The 20238-nt window shown below is 36.9% G+C and overlaps 1 protein-coding gene across 1 annotated transcript; it reads right to left on the bottom strand.

Annotated features, from left to right (window-relative positions):
* Positions 1-1425: 1425 nt before the first annotated feature.
* Positions 1426-19127, bottom strand: LOC127635824 (SUMO-specific isopeptidase USPL1-like). Its single transcript, XM_052116061.1, has 9 exons — positions 19020-19127; positions 16483-16634; positions 16072-16194; positions 9581-10250; positions 8757-8867; positions 8534-8663; positions 7541-7666; positions 7257-7417; positions 1426-3201 (listed from the first exon to the last, which is right to left on the bottom strand). The coding sequence occupies exons 2-9, from the start codon at positions 16600-16602 to the stop codon at positions 1754-1756; spliced, it is 2889 nt and encodes a 962-aa protein (XP_051972021.1). The 5' UTR covers positions 16603-16634; positions 19020-19127; the 3' UTR covers positions 1426-1753.
* Positions 19128-20238: the final 1111 nt, after the last annotated feature.

Raw genomic sequence — 20238 nt, 5'->3', positions numbered from 1 at the left:
TTGATAGTTGTGATTTTTGTGACGTCACCATTTGGGTGATTAGTGTTACATCTTGGAACTATTTAATGCAAGCCATTCTTCTTTGCTTATTGTACTTTACGATAGTGCAGATTTATGTGCTCTAAGAAATACCAAGTAGAATCCTATGTGCTATATGGCTAATCTAGAGTACAGTTAATTAATTACCATTATTTTTAATGGTATAATTAATTTCCCTTTTACTATGGATTGAAATATTTAAATATAAACAATGATACTTTAATCACAGATGAGTCAAGTATACTTAAAAAAAACTTAAGTTCTGTTAAAGTGAAACAAATAAGTAATGTTTACCTAGATAAAGCATGCAAAAATGATTGGCTTAAAAAAAATCTAAGTCGACAAATTTAATTTTACTGTGTAGTAAAAATTAATTATTTATGCCAAATTAAAACGATGAACGTCATTTTTGCTGCATTTCTTCAGCTATAGCCCAGTTGAATTGATAATTTGACAATTTACACTATACAGTACGTTAATCACATTATTTAGACATAAGAAGCCAACGTAGTTCATTTGGGTGATGGCTTCTTAGATTATTTTAGATTCCTGGTATTAGTCATTGGTCTGTCATTTTGTTGCCACATAGGAGCTGTAGTGTTTGGCTTTGAAACGAAATTTATGTTAATTAAATTGACTGATACAATGAAACAATACATTTGGCACTGACAGTACAAAGTCAAACTTCACACATCATGAAAGGTCAGCTGTAAATCAACTGCTCATTGTGAGGTCACCATTAGAGTTACCTCTGATTAACTTGGAGCCTTTTCATTTTAAACCATTCTTCTTCACTCATTGTACTTTAAAAAAGTGCAGATTTATGTGAACTATGAAAGTACTGAGGAAAACCAAATGTGCCCTATGGCAAAGATTCCAGTCATAATTACCCTTGTATGGTAAATTACATTCTATAACTCAATTAACATTTTTTTTTTTTAATAAAAACCACATTTCAATCTCAGATAAGTTTATTTGTAACTAGTTAATTTTAAATATAAAATTAAGTTCTGTTTACTTGAGTCAAATAATTACACTTACTTAGAACTTGAAAGTGGACTACAATCACATTGGTCCACTTCATTTTCATTGTTTTTGTGTGAATCCCGCGCACTTTATTATTGTAATACAATATTGATGATGATGATAATAGTGGGCAGTTAATGAGGCAATGGGCAACGTTTTGAAACAACTGCATTGTGCAATGAATATATAATTTATGTTTTAGACAAAATTCCCTCTTTTGTATCTGTGGAATTCTGAGTGCAAAATGACAACGGATGACAAATTTAACAATCAGGTAATAATATAATGATGGTTAATATAATTTACAAATAAAATATTTTTCAACAAAAACTCAAACCTAAATAAGTAAACCACAAAATATTCAGGTTGGAGAGAATTTAATATAAACTTCTTAAATACACTTGATAGCATAAAAAAAATTATTAAACTGACAAATGTACAAATCTGTACAACATTTTACATCAAGTACATAAACAATATGATCTTCAAACATTTTGTCTAGACTGCCCCATTTAATGTTTTTTTTTGCCTTAAAGTGAATAAGACAAAATATGAACTATGCAATAACTGACATTGTACCACAGGTTTTCCTAACAAAATTCCTCTAAATACAAAAATATAAAGTGTGAGCTTTGTAAGCAACATGAGTTTGGTCTGGTGTTTTTCCTGCCTAAAACTTTTACCATAATCAGAAAAATATATCTAAACTGTTAAAATCAGTGTTCGCGACTGCAGTTTGCCCCATCCCTGCTTCTAAATATTCCTCAAGAGCCATTGATGAATCATTAGTAGAGGAGGGGTAGTTCTGGAAAGTTGGTTCCACAGATGCAGCAGAAGAATTTTCAAGTGCTCTGCCATTTACTGTCTCCCCATTCTGGCTGGTGTTCAACATCTCCAGGAGACCTGAGCTATCAGGCGAGAGGTTGCTAACGGTAGTTGCCGGAGACAAAAGCTCAGCGAAGAACTGGTCATACGCTGGGCTGTCGAACGCAGAGGTACTAGAAGTGACAGAGTAGGGCGACGAAAGGGCTGTGCTGTCTGGTTTGGGTGTAGCTTCTACTCCGTTTCCCAGTATTTCGTTTAGTTTGGCAAGTTTCTTTTTCTTGGCCTTAAGCTTCTTCATTAGCTTTAGCCTGAGGGCTTCAGTAGTGCTAAGTGGCTGATTGGAAGCTGAAAAGCTCTGGGTTTTCTTACCAGCTGATTTGAAGATCTCAGACACTTTCCCAGGAGGACACATGGCTACAGGAATGTTGCTTGGTTTCTGCTGAGGTTCTATTGAAGGGTTCTTCACAACTCCAACAGGCTTTGGCAGATTAGGCATTTTCTTGGTTATGAAACCACCAAACAAATCAGCTGGCTTTGCTGGAAGAGCTTCATTGCCTTCACATTTTAGAATGGGTTTTGGTTTGGGGGCAGAAGGAGGCGGCGTTACTTGTGTGGGCGGAAGTAAGGAAGCATAGTGTTGAAGTAAGGCTGAGCAGTTTAGTGCACCAGCGGAAGTACTATCACCTGACGCAAGAGGTGAAGGGACAGGCTTTTCTGTATGTACTGATGACCTCACCACTGAGGGTAGGGTTATTTTTGGGGCAACTGAAGTAGATCCTTCCCTAGAACCAGAGCTGCATATCTGGTGTTTAGGAGGACTTGAGGGTTGACAAACAGACTCAGAGTTATGAGACAAACCAGATGCTTTTGGATGACTGGGGAGGACAACTGGCACAATGGCTGGAGTCTGGAGAATCTGAAGATTTGTTCTATTAGTGGTTGAATTCTCCTCAACCACAGTGAGGGTCACAATGTCTGTGTGTGAAAGTCCCTCAAAGGTGTCCATTAATGTGCTACTATGAATAGATGCATCCAGGGTACTGGCAGCAGTTAAATCCTTGTCCTCCCCTACAGTGACTGTACTGAAGACAGATGTGTCATCGGCTGTAGAATCTGACAGTTTATGGTCATGTTTATTATTGTCAACATTCGTGACTGCCGGGGGAGCTGTCAGTGGGCAGATCTCCAAAGCTTTTTCTTTGCTGGAGTCTACCTCCCAGAAAACAATGTGCATTTCATTGGCAGGCAGTGTCAATCTTTTGTGGGTGATGCTGTAAGGGTATTTCAAATCATCAAGTTCCAACCATGATCCTTTGAGCCAAAAAAAAAAGAAAGTTATTTACAATTTATGTGATTTAAAAGTGAATTATGTAATTTCTGTACCACTAGCATCAAACATACTTGCAAAAATAAATTACTTAATGACCGTTTACAAACAGGTTTCTCTCCCCATCTGCCATTGGTCAGAGACAAAGACAAGCCCCCAAGTATACTTCGCTTTTGACACGAAAGCTTAGCCTTTCAAATTACAGTGTACTTCGTTAAACTGTGCGTGCATACACTGGCGATTGGTGCATACATGTTTAGGCTGTCAACTGGGCTAAGAAACTGTCCCAATCAGCTCCCTATGCCGTTGATCAGTATTGCGTGAACAAGAATTCGGGCACTGGTAAGGATACTGATCCACTGAACATTGGGACACTTAAGACTTAATCACCTGTGACACGTTAACAAGCTTTCACATTGAAGTGCAGCTGTTATTAATCAGCACCGTCGCTGTGTAAATGACAATCTCGTAAATTTTCCTTGAAGATATTCAAATGTACAGTGTTATTATAACAGATACATGGTAAAATAAACCTTTTAACAACTCAAATATTTAAAAGATTGTTTCACGCTCATGGTAATTATGAAAGACCTTTAAAAAAAAAAAATCTCTCTTTTAAAGAGAAAATATGTCTTGGACTTCATAGTTTTACACTTGTGCTAGTCATCAAACGACTTGACTTCAGAAGACATGACGACATTTCCGATAAGGGAATATAGTGAGCAACGATGTTTTTATGGTGCATTATGGGATTTCATTGCACTGGCACGATAAAACCAATGAGCTGACTCGCTGATAAGTGCCTTGACTAATGAACTAAGGAACTGATTGAGACGCACCCTAAATTCGGAATTTTTACCTTACATTTTACCAATAATTCAATTTAAATTCGAAAGTCAGCAGATTTTTTAACTGGTGTTGTTTCCATAGTCCACAAGAGGATGCAATAAATACATAAACCATGCAACACAGTGTTAAATGATTGCAAAGAACATTCCTGGCAGTAAAAAAAAAAAAGCATTCAATTTGAAACTAATGTGCATAGAATAAAAATAAAACTATTTGTTTTCGCTTCAATAGACAGTTCTATGTTAAAATTGCACTACGTAAGATTTTTTGGTTAAAAATAAACAAATTGCCATTATTGATAGAGTACAAATACAATGTTCAAAACAATGTCCTTACCTTACCCCGATTAAGTTCAGTTCAGCAACACACAGTTTAAGACAGCATCGTTGCAGTCTATATGGATATTTATCTGTTATCCGTTAGGCGAAGTTGTTTACCTGATATAATGCTTGGATATGTTTTCTGGTAGGGTTGTTGAAGCTTATATTGCTTGTCATGCTTTTATGAATAGAACATTACTCGTGTGTTAACCAATCGCGATGTATCAATGTTGTCTGATGAAGTTACTGTGACATGTTTATGACTTCTGAAATTGACTTGTAATTGTTATATTGCATATTTAAGCTTATTAGTTTTATGTTTTATAAAGTAAATTTTATCCCCATCATTATTGAATCCGTGTTTTATGTTTTTACGGTGTTATTGTGTGCATTGCATATACATGCTTTTGTAGTAACTGAGGCTGGACAATATAGTATAACAATTAGGGACGTGCTGAACGACTAATTTTACTGACGTTTAAATGGAAATTTTGAAGTCAACTAGTCTAAAAAGAAACCAACCTTCAGAAATCAGTCCAAAAATTTGTTTATGCGACCAATTTCAAATTCTTAATCTATTCCAAATCTGAGGCTAAATTCCATTGAAAAGGGCCATTTAACTGCTACATGTTTGCCTTGCATTTGATCATTGTACATTAAATATAGAACATGACAAGCATTCACTGAATCAATGTTTGAGAATATTTAACAGGCATATTTATTGAAAACAATGGATTGAATAGTGCAGGACCAACAGAGCAACCCAGCCCGTTCTAAAAAGCACACACAGATTTAAAGACGACTCAAATGTAAAACCATCCATAGGGACTTTCAAAAGTTTGGAAATCCAATTCCAGCACCACCACAGCAGTGATTTCACAGCTACTTTGCAGAGCTTGCTTGTCTAGAGGGAGGGCATTTTCCTGCTTGCATCACGAGTGAGAGAGGGAATATCTGCTCAAGATATCCTCTTTTTAAAATATTTGTATCATTAATTCTATTTAAAATATGTAACATTAATATGACAGTAATTAAAGCACAGCCTCAGTAAAAATATAAAGCCAAATGATCAGTGTAATGGCGGTTAAAATTAACTGACTAGTAATTCGTTTGTCGACTAGCAGCATCAGAAAAGTTTACTCGAATAGTCAAGCATATCCCTAATAAAAATAATAAAGTCTTCTATTGAAATTGTATCAGCCATATCACCAGTTTAACCTCTTAAATTGAAAATGGTAGTACAATTCAAACATTAACAGCAGATAAAACACTTGAACAATCATATTAAGATATACTGGTGGTGGCTGAGGAGAGTGTAGTGTCAGAAAAGAGATTTAAGTGTAAAATTCATTCAAATATGTAAATAAGAGTGTTGTTTATATTCATCAAAGCAAGTAATATTTCCGTTTCAAATGTTTAATCGTATAACATAAAATCAACATGAAAATGTTATGACTCCGGCTCCAGTCTTGATCACACACCGGCGATGTCAAATTCAATTTGGGAGATTCATTCACTAGACGAGCAGTGCCAGAACATGACCAATGTAATGTATTCTTCTGCAAATTGCTTGCGGTTTTAAATTTCTACCACAGATGTCGCTTGAGAGCACAACGTTATGTAGTGCAGCTTCAACAAGATGTTCGTGGTTCAGCCCCAGACTCAAGCTACTTCATAACGACGATACAACAGAGTTTTTCATTCATTACAGTTGTATGTCTGGTAGTAATATTCCCACAGAGCAGAGCTATTCGGCTAAACTTGGTGGTAAAGTGGCTCAAAATACGAGCCCAGGTCAGGGGCTGTACAAACATAAGGAGCACAACAGAACAGAACGAGGATCTCAAGGCACACTTTTCCAAATTTAACTCCTTTCATGACAAAGCATTTCTTTTTTAAACCCATTGCTTAGTCTGAGAGACATTGATAAGAAAGACGCAATGGTCACAGACCTCCAAATAAGGGGCTGTTCAAACTGTATTTGTTGCCCTGCATCTAGCCTTTAAAAGAGTGCAATCGTTCTGAAGTCATCGTCAGTGCTTGGCACTTCCAAAATGTTTGGATTCGAATGTGCTTTTTTCTCTCTTAAATTCCACAAATACTACAATTTCGTATTTGACAGCACTAATGTGCACTGCGACTGCAATGACATACTGAACTACTTCTTCAGGTGTATAGACCCATTAAGATGTATTTATATTCCTTCAGACTCAAATTTTTACAGATGCAGATATCTCCTGACCTCCTCACACATGTGCTCCAGCCCTGCACATCTACTGTTGTGGTTTCCACCTTCGTCTCCTGTTGTTTATCAGCGATTACATCTTCTTGCACTTCTTTGTGAACGCACACAAACTGTGAAGTGTTGCCTATTTTTGGACCCACTAATTAGTGCAAAAAAATTTACATTCTGCATGTATATATGCACAGTTAGAAAAATCAGGCCACATGCATCCAGTGCTCGAGTACACTTGACGAATTTGCGTAGTGTGTCCTTCATGCAGACGCCAAGCATTCATGTCTAACCGAGGTACACTTTGGGCAATAGTCACACCCCAGACATAGGCCATTGTTTGAGTTTGTTGGGATGTTAAAACAGAACAATATTTTGAAAGCACACAAAGTCAGAGTTTTTACACTTTTCAGGGCAAATTAAACTATGAATGAAAATTTTTTCCAAGTGCACATTTAAAAACTCAATCTATGGAGCATGGCTGTTTCTCATTTTGTTCTTATTTAGTAATGCTGCACAAACTAAATGCTTGGAATGTTGAGTTAACTACTGAATTGAAGCATCATGAAATCCAGAATGCATCAATTAACAGACTTCATAATTAGTAGATAAATCACAGAAGAAAACAGAGGCTCACCATTACTCTGACGAACCCAGGTGACAAAATGCTGGAGATGCTTATTGTACTGGATTATAGTGCTAACATTGTAGTGAGAACCCTGGAACTCAAAGGAGTATCTAGAGAGGTCTTTCCTTGGCAAGCCCTCCACAAAGTGCAGAGCAAATACAGAGGACAACCTGCAAAAATCAACAGAGGCACAGTTATCAAACAGCAAGCATTTTTAAAGGCTCAATTGTCAATTAGACAAGGAAATTGTCTATAGAAAAACTACCAAATTAAGGAAAATGTACTACTCTAACCTCTCAGGCACCATTTTCCTCCTCTGTTTTTTGCGGTTGCAGTTACTGCATTGAGTGCGGTGGATTGCTTTTAGCGGGTGCCAGTCAGACAGAATCTGAGTGAAGGTTGTAATAGTCTTCTCAACACTGGATTAGAAAAGAAAGGTTGTGTTACATGAGCATGAAAACAAAAAACAGTCCATAGTTTCAATAAGCTCACTAAAAATAATAAAATAAATGCAACAAAAAGTTCCAAAACAAATCAAGAAAAAATAATGAAAAACACTAAATAGAAGCTCTGTTGGCATGAATGACATGTAAAGTCTATTTAGTCAGACAGCCACTGAGATGCGTTTAAAAAGAGAGATACAGTGCATAACTAACTCGTTTCAGAAAATGACGAGACAACTGCTTCTTCGCTAGAAGCACAGATGCACACAAAGCCACATCTTGAGTCACAAGTTTTAAAGTTGTCATGACATGAGGAATCAAATTTCCCATGAACTTTCAACATATAAGAGTTCATTGTACTATTACACATACTGCAAGTTTCAGAACTCAAAACTTCCTCCTCACTGCAAAAAGAGTATGAGCAAGTTGTCAAAACGACTCTACAAAACGTTCTCTACTTCCTCCACAGTGTGATGTCACACTGTGGTAGACATTTGCATCTGACCACCTCCACAGCAAAACATCAATGCCTACTTTACCTGATCACTTCTGATGCTAGCACAGTATTGGTGAGCAGTGAGATGGCAAGTCAGTCAAGAGTAGAGAGCCAATCATAACAGAGGGCATTTATTTTCAAGTCTTAAAGAAGTGGCAACAAAACCGAGCATTTCTGACAGAGGGTCAGAATGAGGGTGAAACATTTTTTTTTTTTTTTACAAATATATGACTTTTTTGTACAAAACAAAATAAACTTGACTAATTTTATAAGTGAACCTCAAGGAGCATTCAAGTAAAAAAAAAAGTCATGTCATGACCCCTTAAACAAACAAAACAAAAAAGTACCTGTCATTGAGAGTATAACTACAGGCTGTGCACTTAAATTCCCAGCGTATGGTATGCTGAAAAAGATCCAGAGCCCATTTATCCAACCGGAGAAGAAGTGGCAGCGCAAAAACAGGTGTTTCCTGCTGACCTGTGAGACAGACAGATTCTCAATAAATACAAATTACAATGAATCAATCAGGTATGATAAACAGCTTTACGAGAAGCGGTTCAAATCTTTTACCAATTTCACACTTGAGCGTGGGCTGAAGAAGTTTGAAGAGTGAAAGACGGAGAGCAGTGAGCCGTCTCTCTGCCTCCTCCAGGACATCAGCAGGAACTCTGGTTATCTTGTCTGTTGTGAGAGAAAAAGGAATACACTTATAAAAAGCAGAGCTTGATAAAAAGTTTGGCCCAATGGATTGGAGGCCAGCGTGAGAAGGCATTTGCCAGTGCTGTATTTATGCTATCATTTTAGTTTGTACATTTGCACCGCTATTGTTGAGCAACCAGAAACAACCAAGCGAGCAGAGTGGCAAAATAGTGTGGAGGGAGGGGGCTACATTCTTTTATAAGTCACATAAATCTGGGATGAGGTTATCTTATTTAATCAACTTTAACTTGACAAGCCATCATAAAAATTGAATGCTTATGGTGGAAGATGCTGACAGCGAGATTTGATGCAATGGCCAAAGATTCATGTCCAAAATAGATCAATAGCTAAAATAAAAAGTATCGGAATACGTTCTGTGCGAACACCTCATGGTGACAACCAGCAAACAATCTAGTTTTCTTTCGGCTGTGCACGAGAATCAAGCAAGAAGGCAACATTGTCAAAGACATAACATTCAAGCAAAATATATAGTTAGTCCTTTTAACTACATTTATGCTCGATTTTCCAGCTGTTATTGCATATAATAACTCCTTAAAGTTATATGACTTTTTAAATATTAAGATCATTTTTTGTTAATTTATCTTAAAAGAAATCGATGTTTAATAATAAAAATTACTTCTGACACCTTGTTTAAAAATGTGTACTAATAAATTGCAATTTTTTTATACTCTTACCATCACCCTGCTCTTGCATGGCTTGCAGATCGGCAAATGTCTTATCGTACATTGAGCAAAGGTTCCAGACAGCAGAGCTGCTGCAAGGCACTGACATCAACTTGTCCGTCAGCCTTACATTCTGACATGGAGTTTCTCTGATAGTCTTGCAGTTCACAAGCATCACCAATAACGAATCCAACCAACACAGGTTGTCCTCGTTTTTCCAGAAGAGATGTGGTTGCACAGTAACCAGCTCTGCTGAAGATTCCATATCAATATCCATTCCGAATGTCTCCTCGAACTCATTTTGAGTGCTAGATACAGAATCGTCCTTCTTGCCACACACATCTAAATCTTCATCAGTGCTATTGGGTTGCATTTCAGGATACTGTTCCTCAGTGCCATTCATAGAGACAGTGTTCTTTTCAAGTATTGACTGGTCATTCGTAAAGGTTTCATTTTTGACAGTGTCATTTGGAGGGGTGCATTCATTAAGATCCACATCACAAGGCTCAAATACTGTAGAGAAAATTTCCAGATTCTCCTCTCTCGATCGCTTTGAAGGGGAGGATAAGTCCTCAACCTCAGACAGCGAAGAAGCTTTCCTTTTGCATCCATCCAGATCTTCTAGTGTAGGCAAACTAGCACGCACATCTTCCAGAGATATATTTACCAATGGGTAAAGGCACTGCAAAGAGACCAAAAAACAAAGCGCAGATGAAAATAACACACTCAATGTCTGGACAAACAATGTACTTGTTTTAAAGAGTCAAAAGCATCTTATTCAACAAGAAATAGCAAACATCAATTGCCAATGTGGAATAGAAACTGCTTGACACAACAACTGGACGAATCTCACAAAGCCTGTCAAGAAAGTGTCAGAGTCATCACACACACACCTGCCTAAATTTGTGTAGGTCTCACTCATGCTGCCAAAACAGCATGAGGGAGAGACATCTCTCATCGCCATCTCGTGTCGGAAATTAACAGGGGATCTGGGAAAAATGCCCCCGAAATTCAAAATATGGGGGGCAAAAAATGCACACACAAAGAGTTGTTGTTCCTGTTGTTTTATGAATAACATCTGATAGGCCTAGTCCAAATACACACATTGCGATCTTAATTAGAATTTTCACTGAACATTGTTTCATGCTGTCTGTTGTGCAGATGTTACAGAGTCAGTGGCAGATCTCGCACCATAAATACGCACAGACGGGCGTTCCGCATCAGTTCAGTGTCTTGCTCACGCGCTGAATTACGTGACCATCACATCTCACTTATCTGTATGTTTGAAAAGCCTCCTCACCAGCTTGAAGCCAAAAGTGCAGGAAGGATGGATGTTATACTGTATATGTACTCTAAATCTCCACTTTCAGATGTAAAAGTGGAAATTGAGTTACCAAAAAAAAAAAAAAAAAAAGTTTGACTGATTCTCCCCCACAGCAATTATATTGTTTCTGAAGATACAGATTTAACAACTGGAGTGGATTACTTTTAAGTTTCCTTTATTTGTTGTTTTGGAGCTACAAAAGGTCTGATCACTACAGAGCTGAGATACTCTTCTAAAAATCTTAATTTGTGTTCTGCAGAAGAAAGAAAGTCATACACATCTTGGATGGAATGAGGGTGAGTAAATGATGAGACTTATCATTTTTGGGTGAACTATCCCTTTAAGCTCCTCATTCCAAATCTGGAGAAATGTTGTCATCTCCATGTTAATGCATTAGTTTTGTAGTATAGGTCAATTTAATTGCCAATTTATAAAACATTTTCTGTAACAAAGCACGCAATGTCATGCAATTTTGTAATTATTGAAACATGCCATTTTTCATATTGAATTGATTAAATTCTAACATGGGATGACAGTCATTTTATAAGTTTAGAATAGAAAACAAATGGCCCCTGTAAAGGTTAAAAATGCCGCTGGAAATCAAATATTTCCCTAAAATGGAAAAGTTTATTTCTCACTCAGGTTCCATTTAACCTATACAGGAATTGAGAAAAGTAGCCCCCCCCCTGTGATTTAGGTGAATTTTAAAATTTAACATTTTTGAGTTTTATTTCCCCCCAAAATGTGTAAATCCCCCCCATATGAGCTGTGTAAGGGAGGAATTCACCTAATTTTCAAAATTGAATTTCAGGCCCAAATATATATATATACACACACAAACACAAGTTATTTCCAGCACTCAAATCTAATTGGACTTCAAACGTTCCATGAGCACTGATGGTCTGACACCATCAGCACTTGGATGCTTCACCGTGTGTTCTCTAGTGATCGACTCTTGTGCACCAGCTACCGCGAAATAGAAAGGAATACCCCTGCTTTGACAGCTACTTTATCATTGAGAAAGCTGACCTTCAGAAAGCTGACAGCATCCCTGCTTGGGTGTGGCAACAGGTGATTACACATGTTCAGTTGTGTGTGTGTCTATTTCTCTCTCTCTCTCTCTCTCACACACATCCATCTTTGTTTATCCAATAACTTGTTAAAACAGCACAAGCCATGATACCATTTCTGAAGTGACATTTTTGAATTATTAACGAAGGCAACAGCAGATTCTGATCTATAGATATACACACACACAAAAGTTTGGAATAATGTACAGATTTTGCTCTTGTATTCAACAAAGTGACGTTCAACACAATGATCACAATGTATAGTCAGGACATTATTAATTTGAAAAATTACTATCAGAACGTCTTAAGCTACTTCAAAGAGTTCTCATCAAAAAAATCTATTTCTTGGCATTCTAGCTGTCAGTTTGTCCAGATACTCAATTGACTTTTCACCCAACGTTTCCTGTACCACTTGCCATAGATGTGGCGGTCTTGTCAGGCACTTCTCATGCACCTTACAGTCTAGCTGATCCCACAAAAGCTCAATGGGGTTAAGGGCCATAACACTCTTTTCCAATTATCTGTTGTCCAATGTGTGTGTTTCTTTGCCCACTCTAACCTTTTCTTTTTTCTTTTCTGTTCCAAAAGTGGCTTTTTCTTTGCAATTCTTCCCATAAGGCCTGCACCCCTGAGTCTTCTCTTTACTGTTGTACATGAAACTGGTGTTGAGCGGGTAGAATTCAATGAAGCTGTCAGCTGAGGATATCTTAAACTAGAGACTCTGATGTACTTATCATCTTGTTTAGTTGTACATCTGGCCTTCTGCATCTCTTTCTGTCCTTGTTAGAGCCAGTTTTTCTTTGTCTCGAAAATCTTGAAATCTTCAGTTCTTTGGCAATTTCAAGCATTGTATAGCCTTCATTCCTCAAAATAATGATTGACTGGCGAATTTCTAGAGAAAGCAGTTTCTTTTTGCCAATTTTGACTTAATATTGACCTTAAGACATGCCAGTCTATTGCATACTGTGGCAACTCGAAAACAAACACAAAGACAATGTTAAGGTTCCTTTAACAAACCAAGTAGCTTTGTATATATATAACAGCTTTGCAAAATAGTATTTTGTTTGATATAATGGCAAGTGATTTTCTAGTACCAATTGAGCACTATAGCATGATTACTCAAGGATAAGATGTTGGAGCGATGGCTGCTGGAAATGGAGCCCGTATAGATTTGATCAAAAAATTACTTTTTTCAAACAGTGATGCCGTTTTTTACATCAGTAATGTCCTGACTATACTTTATAATCAGCTGAATGCCAAAAAAGAACCAATTTCCTTCCTAAACGGCAAAATCTGTACATTATTCCAAACTTTTAGCAGCCAGTGTAAATAATTATGATTTTTTTTTACTACCAGTCAAAAGTTTTGAAACACTTGACTGAACTGTTTCTCACAACCTTAAAAATAATTTGATCTGAAGGCGTATGCTTAAATATTTGAAATTTGTTCATTTGTTGTAGACAAAAATATAATTGTGCCACCATATTAATTTATTTCATTATAAAACTAAAATGTAATAAAAAAAATGTTTTTTTGAAATTGATTACTTGGAACAAATAATAAAGAAAAGGATCAATTAAGTGCCCAACAGAGATGGGAACTACTTCAACACTGTTTAAAAAGCATCTCAGGGTGATACCTCAAGAAGCTGGTTGAGAAAATATAAAGAATACATTTCTGCAAATTCTAGGCAAAGGGTGACTACTTTGAAGATGCTAAAATATAACACCGTTTTGATTTATTTTGGATTTTGTATACCGTAATTTCCGGACTATAAGCCGCAACTTTTTTCCCACGCTTTGAACCTCGCGGCTTATACAATGACGCGGCTAATATATGGATTTTTCCCGCTTTCAAATTTTATAAAAAATAAAAATAAAAAAAACATTCTGTGATGTGCTCAGTTTTTTGCCGGCGTGAAGCTTTCATTAGACCAATGAAATTGCCGAACGGGTTAAGGTCAAAACAACTTTTTTGTTTACTGTTTAGATTAAATCGAAGCTCTCAAACTTCCCATCATTCTGATTACGGTAGTAATTTTGTCACCCTCACCATGGCAAAGACATGGAGAAACGCATATGATGCTGCTTTCAAGTTGAAGGTGATTGATCTGGCTGTTGGAATAGGAAATAGAGCTGCTGCACGGGAGCTTGGTCTTAATGAGTCGATGATAAGACGTTGGAAACAGCAGCGTGAGGAATTGACTCAGTGCAAAAAGACAACTAAATCTGAGGCTATTCAACTCCGACACCGAAGGAGATGACTTCAGTGGTTTCAGTGCACAGGACGAGGAAGATAGTGACCAATGACTTTCTTAGTAGGCTACTGTTTACTGCAAATGTTTTATTACAAGCCGTGTGTGGCAGCGGGGGCGTGGTCAAGTGCCCGTCCGGGAGAGAAAAGCTGTAAGGGCGCTCACACCTGCGCTAAATTATGTCTAACACCGGTGTCTAATTTCAAGTGCCCTGCTTCACGTGTCCTTCTTGGGAAAACTGTCACACGGGCACCAGTGTGACAGTTTTCAGCAGGGCACTTGACGTTCCAGGTAAGGCTTTTAATGGCCACAGCAATGTTTACAATCAATTTTATAAAGTTTCTCAATTCTTCTATGCGCCAACACTAGACTGACGTGTGTCACTCTCTCAGCTCTGTGGCTGCTGCCTTTTATGCCGCTCTCCCCATGCTTACTGAAATTAGACACCGGTGTTAGACACATAATTTAGCTCAGGTGTAAGCGCCCTTACCGCTTTTCTCTCCGGACGGGCGCTTGACCACGCCCGCTGCCACACCGTGTTTCGTTAAAGCCTATTTATTTTTGTTACAAGTCGTGTTTCGTTAAAGCCTGAGTAAAGTTAATTTGTTTCAATGTACCGGTAGGCACCTGCGGCTTATAGACAGGTGCGGCTTATTTATGTTTAAAATAATATTTTATTTAAAAATCAGTGGGTGCGGCTTATATTCAGGTGCGCTCAATAGTCCGGAAATTACGGTAGTCACAACATAATTTCTATAGTTCCATTTATTTTATTCCATAGTTTTGATGATTTTACTATTATTCTAAAATGTGAAAAAAATTAAATAAATAATAATATATATATATATACACACACTGTATATACACTCACCTAAAGGATTATTAGGAACACCTGTTCAAGTGTAGCAGATCTGTTCAAAAAAAGAGGCTACAATTTGCAAGAGCTCACCAAAATTGGACAGTTGAAGACTGGAATAATGTTGCCTGGTCTGATGAGTCTCGATTTCTGTTGAGACTTTCAGATGGTACAGTCAGAATTTGGCATAAACAGAATGAGAACATGGATCCATCATGCCTTGTTACCACTGTGCAGGCTGGTGGTGGTGGTGTAATGGTGTGGGGGATGTTTTCTTGGCACACTTTAGGCCCCTTAGTGCCAATTGGGCATCGTTTAAATGCCACAGCCTACCTGAGCATTGTTTCTGACCATGTCCATCCCTTTATGGCCACCATGTACCCATCCTCTGATGGCTACTTCCAGCAGGATAATGCACCATGTCACAAAGCTCAAATCATTTCAAATTGGTTTCTTGAACATGACAATGAGTTCACTGTACTAAAATGGCCCCCACAGTCACCAGATTTCAACCCAATAGAGCATCTTTGGGATGTGGTAGAACGGGAGATTCGTGCCCTGGATGTGCATCCCACAAATCTTCATCAACTGCAAGACGCTATCCTATCAATATGGGCCGACATGTCTAAAGAATGCTTTCAGCACCTTGTTGAATCAATGCCACGTAGAATTAAGGCAGTTCTGAAGGCGAAAGAGGGTCAAACACAGTATTAGTATGGTGTTCCTAATAATCATTTAGGTGAGTGTATATATATAAAATAAAGAACGAGTGTTACAAAACTTTTGACCGGTAGTGTATATATTATAGTAATGACAATTTGGGGAGAAAATGTGCCATCATAATTTGCAGTCTTAAAAATAGCCTTTATTTTCATAATCTGAACCAGACATGTTCTTAAAAGGCTTTGTGAAATTTTTACTTTCAAAGTGTGAACATTTCCTAATCTAGAAAATAGGCATTTATATAGGAGCAGCAATGGACGAGATATAGTAACTCACCACTGGATTTGTACAGAGAATAACGGTGTCCTCCAAGTTGACAGCATAGGACCGCAGAGCATTTGTCTGACCTTTTGCCAAGCACCACGGACAGTTCCCAGGCGAGCCATTTTTTTCTTCAGACTATAGCAACAAAAAACTTTTTTTTAGAACCACACTACTCAAAGAATATACATCTCAAAAACTCAAAGAATTATTCAGTAAAATGTACACCGTTTCACTTTCGCCTTTTACATTTAGCAGATCTCCGTGTTTGCTCTTTTCTTTTTTTTCTTATTTTCGGGATGAAGGTGGGAGTCAATTCCAAAATTATTGTATAATGTTTCTATACATTATCCTATATAAATAAGTTTGAAGGTGACAACACAGCTTTGCACAAGTGACAGAGGGACAGAACCGAGTATAACTGACTTTTCCCAAATACCCCACCAACGCTGGTGTTGGACCACTTATACCAGTGCCTTCACTGTTCATTTTCACGCCACTGAGGTTTCCGTTCTTTGATGAGTCTTGTTGCCATAAACTTGACATAACCGTGCCACCTGGCTCAGCTTCTGAACGCGCTGCAGTGAGAGAAAACATTTCTTGAGACATCATCAGTCAGCTCAATGAGGGATAGCTACCTAGATCACACAATTCAGTTTCTCCTTAAACAAGGAACCTGAAGGAAATAACAGAGCTTGCAAGACAGCAAGAGAATGCTGTTAAAGTTTTAAGTATGCTATGGTTTAAAGCTTTGGTGTTATTATGACAATCTTTCAGACCAATCAGAATTCTGAAAGCAAATAGATGTCAGCAAGACCGAATGCAGTTAATTACTGCAAATATGTCGATGTCGTCATAGCTGTCGGGTAGGTTTTGAATATTCTATCAGTGTAAACAAACGGGAGAATTTCATACTTTAAAGGTGCTGTAAGTGATTTTAGCGTTCTGAAGCTTTCACGTGACTGAGCCGTTGAATTAGTCATGCCCCACGCCCCTCATCCCAAAACTCCACCCTCCAAAGATCATTTTGAGACCAAAACAGTGCAAAAGAGAAGCATTGTTTGTTCCCGTGTCTGTCAAATTCAACAGTGGCACAATAGCACCCTCAACTGACAAACATTATGAATAATAGCCTTGATGATCCGCTTAAAATACAACACTATGAGAACGAGCAAAATGATTGACATGTGAAAAGCGTCAATGTCCGTGGACACATGTTTGTTTGCCGTTTACAAAGTCTACAGCTGTCACAGAGACCGCTGAGATATCTCAGGACAATTATTTTATTAATATCTATAAGGGAGTAGGCAGGGGTGTAAAGTAATTGAGTAAAAATAGTATTATTTTGGGAGATTTGTTCTTTACTCAAATGCAATTTAAAAGGAATACTTGTACTTTTACTTAATTATATTTTCCAAATATTTTTTTTTACATTTAACTCCTTACAATTTTGTTTAGTCTAACTGGACTGAAGCCACCTGTTCACTGCATCTAACAAACGACAAACCATAGGTCAGACATTTTAAATGGAGTATCACACGGCGGCTGTGTGGAGTTCCAACCATCTGCGGAGACGGAATTTCGGATCTGATTTGAGCTCTGATACGAAGAAATATGTGTGCGACTGAACCATATGTGGCTGCCCGACTGATTGTGTTGTTTTTGTTAAAGACTATGAGCATGTGAGCAACACTGAAACACATCCTAAACTTTATTCTAAGCACCCGCTACTTCTACAGATTGGACAGTTATGAAGTCAAAAATAATCATTCATGTTGTTTGATTTATTTTAAATAAATGTAGTTTGTTATATAATGCAAATGTTAAAATGAGTCATATGCTATAGTAAAAGTATTGTGTTGTCATAAGATAACATTGTGTGAGGATGTGAGCGAAAAGTATTTTAAACATTTAAAAAGTTTATTAACTGATAATCTGCCATTTTTGATTTGAGTGAAAGGGGATAAAAGTAATTGTTGTTTCAGCGCCTCTAGTGTTTATTTCACCAGGAAATTGCAGTCACGTAAAACATGCCACAAAAATCTTTTTACAAAAATGTTGTTATTTTAACATGATTCTATGACCAGGTTGTGAATGCCACTGAAGGAGAAATATGATAGTCTTCAGAGTCAGTAAAAAGGCAACTTAAACCAATCTAGGAAAAGTTACTTTTTTAATACTGAAGTACAATTTTTTTGTTAATACTTTTTTGCTTTCACTCAAGTATGTTTTTTGCAAAATACTTTGACTTTTAATTGAGTAAAATTTTCACTCAGAAATTATACTAAATTTACAGTATGGATACTGAGTACTTTACACCCCTGAGAGTAGGAACATTATTTGCATACTTTCCATAAAAATCGCTTACAGCACCTAGAATCTTAAAATTCTTACAAGGTGTTAAGTTTATAAAAAACAGAACACTCAGATTGACTGTAGCACGTAAAACGGATCAACTGAATTAACAGAAGTTTAATACTTGAAGGGCTTTAGAACAAACCCCTGAGTAGACGGTTTGAAGTATATCAATACTGTGACTGCTCTGAAAATGCTCTAATAACCAGCCGCGTGTTAGTTTAACCTCAGTTCCATAATCGTAAACATCGCAGCTAAACTGATTTGATATTAATATTGTAAACCTTTTTTTATTTATTTACTGGCACTCAAGTATGAGGATACCTGCAGAAGTAAATTTGAACATACAATACAAAAGCATGAATAATTCCCAAGGGGCAACATAAATGATGCCATACACTGTCAATAATTAAAAAATACCTAATGCTAAAAATTCCCTCACTTATAACACATCTAACAGCAATATGTATAACTGTATTGCATTTTTAGTCGAGCACTATCACGAGCGACTAACCAAAGCAACCTTGAGCTGACTGGAAAGCAAGATCGATCTACTACTACAATGTATTTACAATACATAGATGCGATGTCCATGCGCCCACACATACCTCCAAACCGGGTCGAATATGTAGAATATCCAAACTGGAATTCTTATACACATTTGTCAGTTCTAGCACGCCGGTAGGAGACATTTCCATGTGCATGCTCTGCGTCGTACAACCAACGTACAACTTCCGGTTTTGAAGGAACCTGTAATAAAGTTTTTACAAACATTATTTTACAATCCAAGAGCGCCATCGAGCGGATTGTGATTGAGTAATGCTGTGGAGAACTTAAATTAAAGGAATATCCCGGGCTCAATACAACTTAAGGTCAATGAACAGCTTTTGTAACATAATATTGATTGCTTTTTCTGTTATTCCATGTACAGCTGCTTTGAAACAATGCCTGTTGTGAAAAGCACTACACAAATAAATTTGATTTGACTTATATAAGCTTCACATTCCAGCCTCTAAACTCTCCAGAAATGATCCCGTTCACTTCCATTGCTAGTGCCTCACTGTAACCTCGATTTTTTTCTTTTTTCTTTCTTCTTTTTTTTAAGAAAAGGAGAGCTGAGTCGAAATACGTTTTTGTGGTAATCAGCATCATGCCACAAATGCTGTCGATTGAGTTTAACTTGTTTTGAACCCGGAAAATGTTTTTTTAAACTATGCAGTAACATGGATTAAAAATTAAATACGAAATTTAGACTAGAATTGGCAGTAGACTATCGAAAGGAAATGCAAAGGCTGAAACTTGTCAAACAAGATGGAAGCGAATTAGAATGTTTAATGTGTAAAAATTGCAATTTCAATATTGAAATGCAAATATAATTTTTTACAAATTGCCCTGTTGATCAAATAAAACCAACTAGAAAACATTAGATTGTTCTATAAATTGTTCTGTCCATAATTTTAACATTAAAAGACTGTAAAAATGCTACAGTAAAAAAAAAACAAAAAAAACATTTAAATTGTTTAACGAGTAGTTACCGTAAAATAAAGGTTAACATTTGTTATATCTTTAAAAATACAATACATGTAGTTTTGCGGTAAAAAGTCAAAATTAAATTTTTTAGATGTAAAACAAATTATTTTCCTGATTAATGGTAAAATGTTATATTATGCTTAACAAGAGAGTTCATGTACATTTTACTGTAAATTATTGTTAAAAAAAAAAACAGTTCTCCGGCATTCACAGATTTCCCTGCACGATTTCATTATATTTTATAGATATGCTTATTTTTAATATCAGTTATGCACTTTGGGGTGTTCTGTGTTATAT

This window comes from Xyrauchen texanus, chromosome 43 (assembly GCF_025860055.1).
Source record: "Xyrauchen texanus isolate HMW12.3.18 chromosome 43, RBS_HiC_50CHRs, whole genome shotgun sequence".
NCBI classification, from domain to species: Eukaryota; Metazoa; Chordata; class Actinopteri; order Cypriniformes; family Catostomidae; genus Xyrauchen; species Xyrauchen texanus.
The sequence above is the reverse complement of the archived record's forward strand: the minus strand, read 5'-3'. Positions and strand labels throughout refer to the sequence as shown.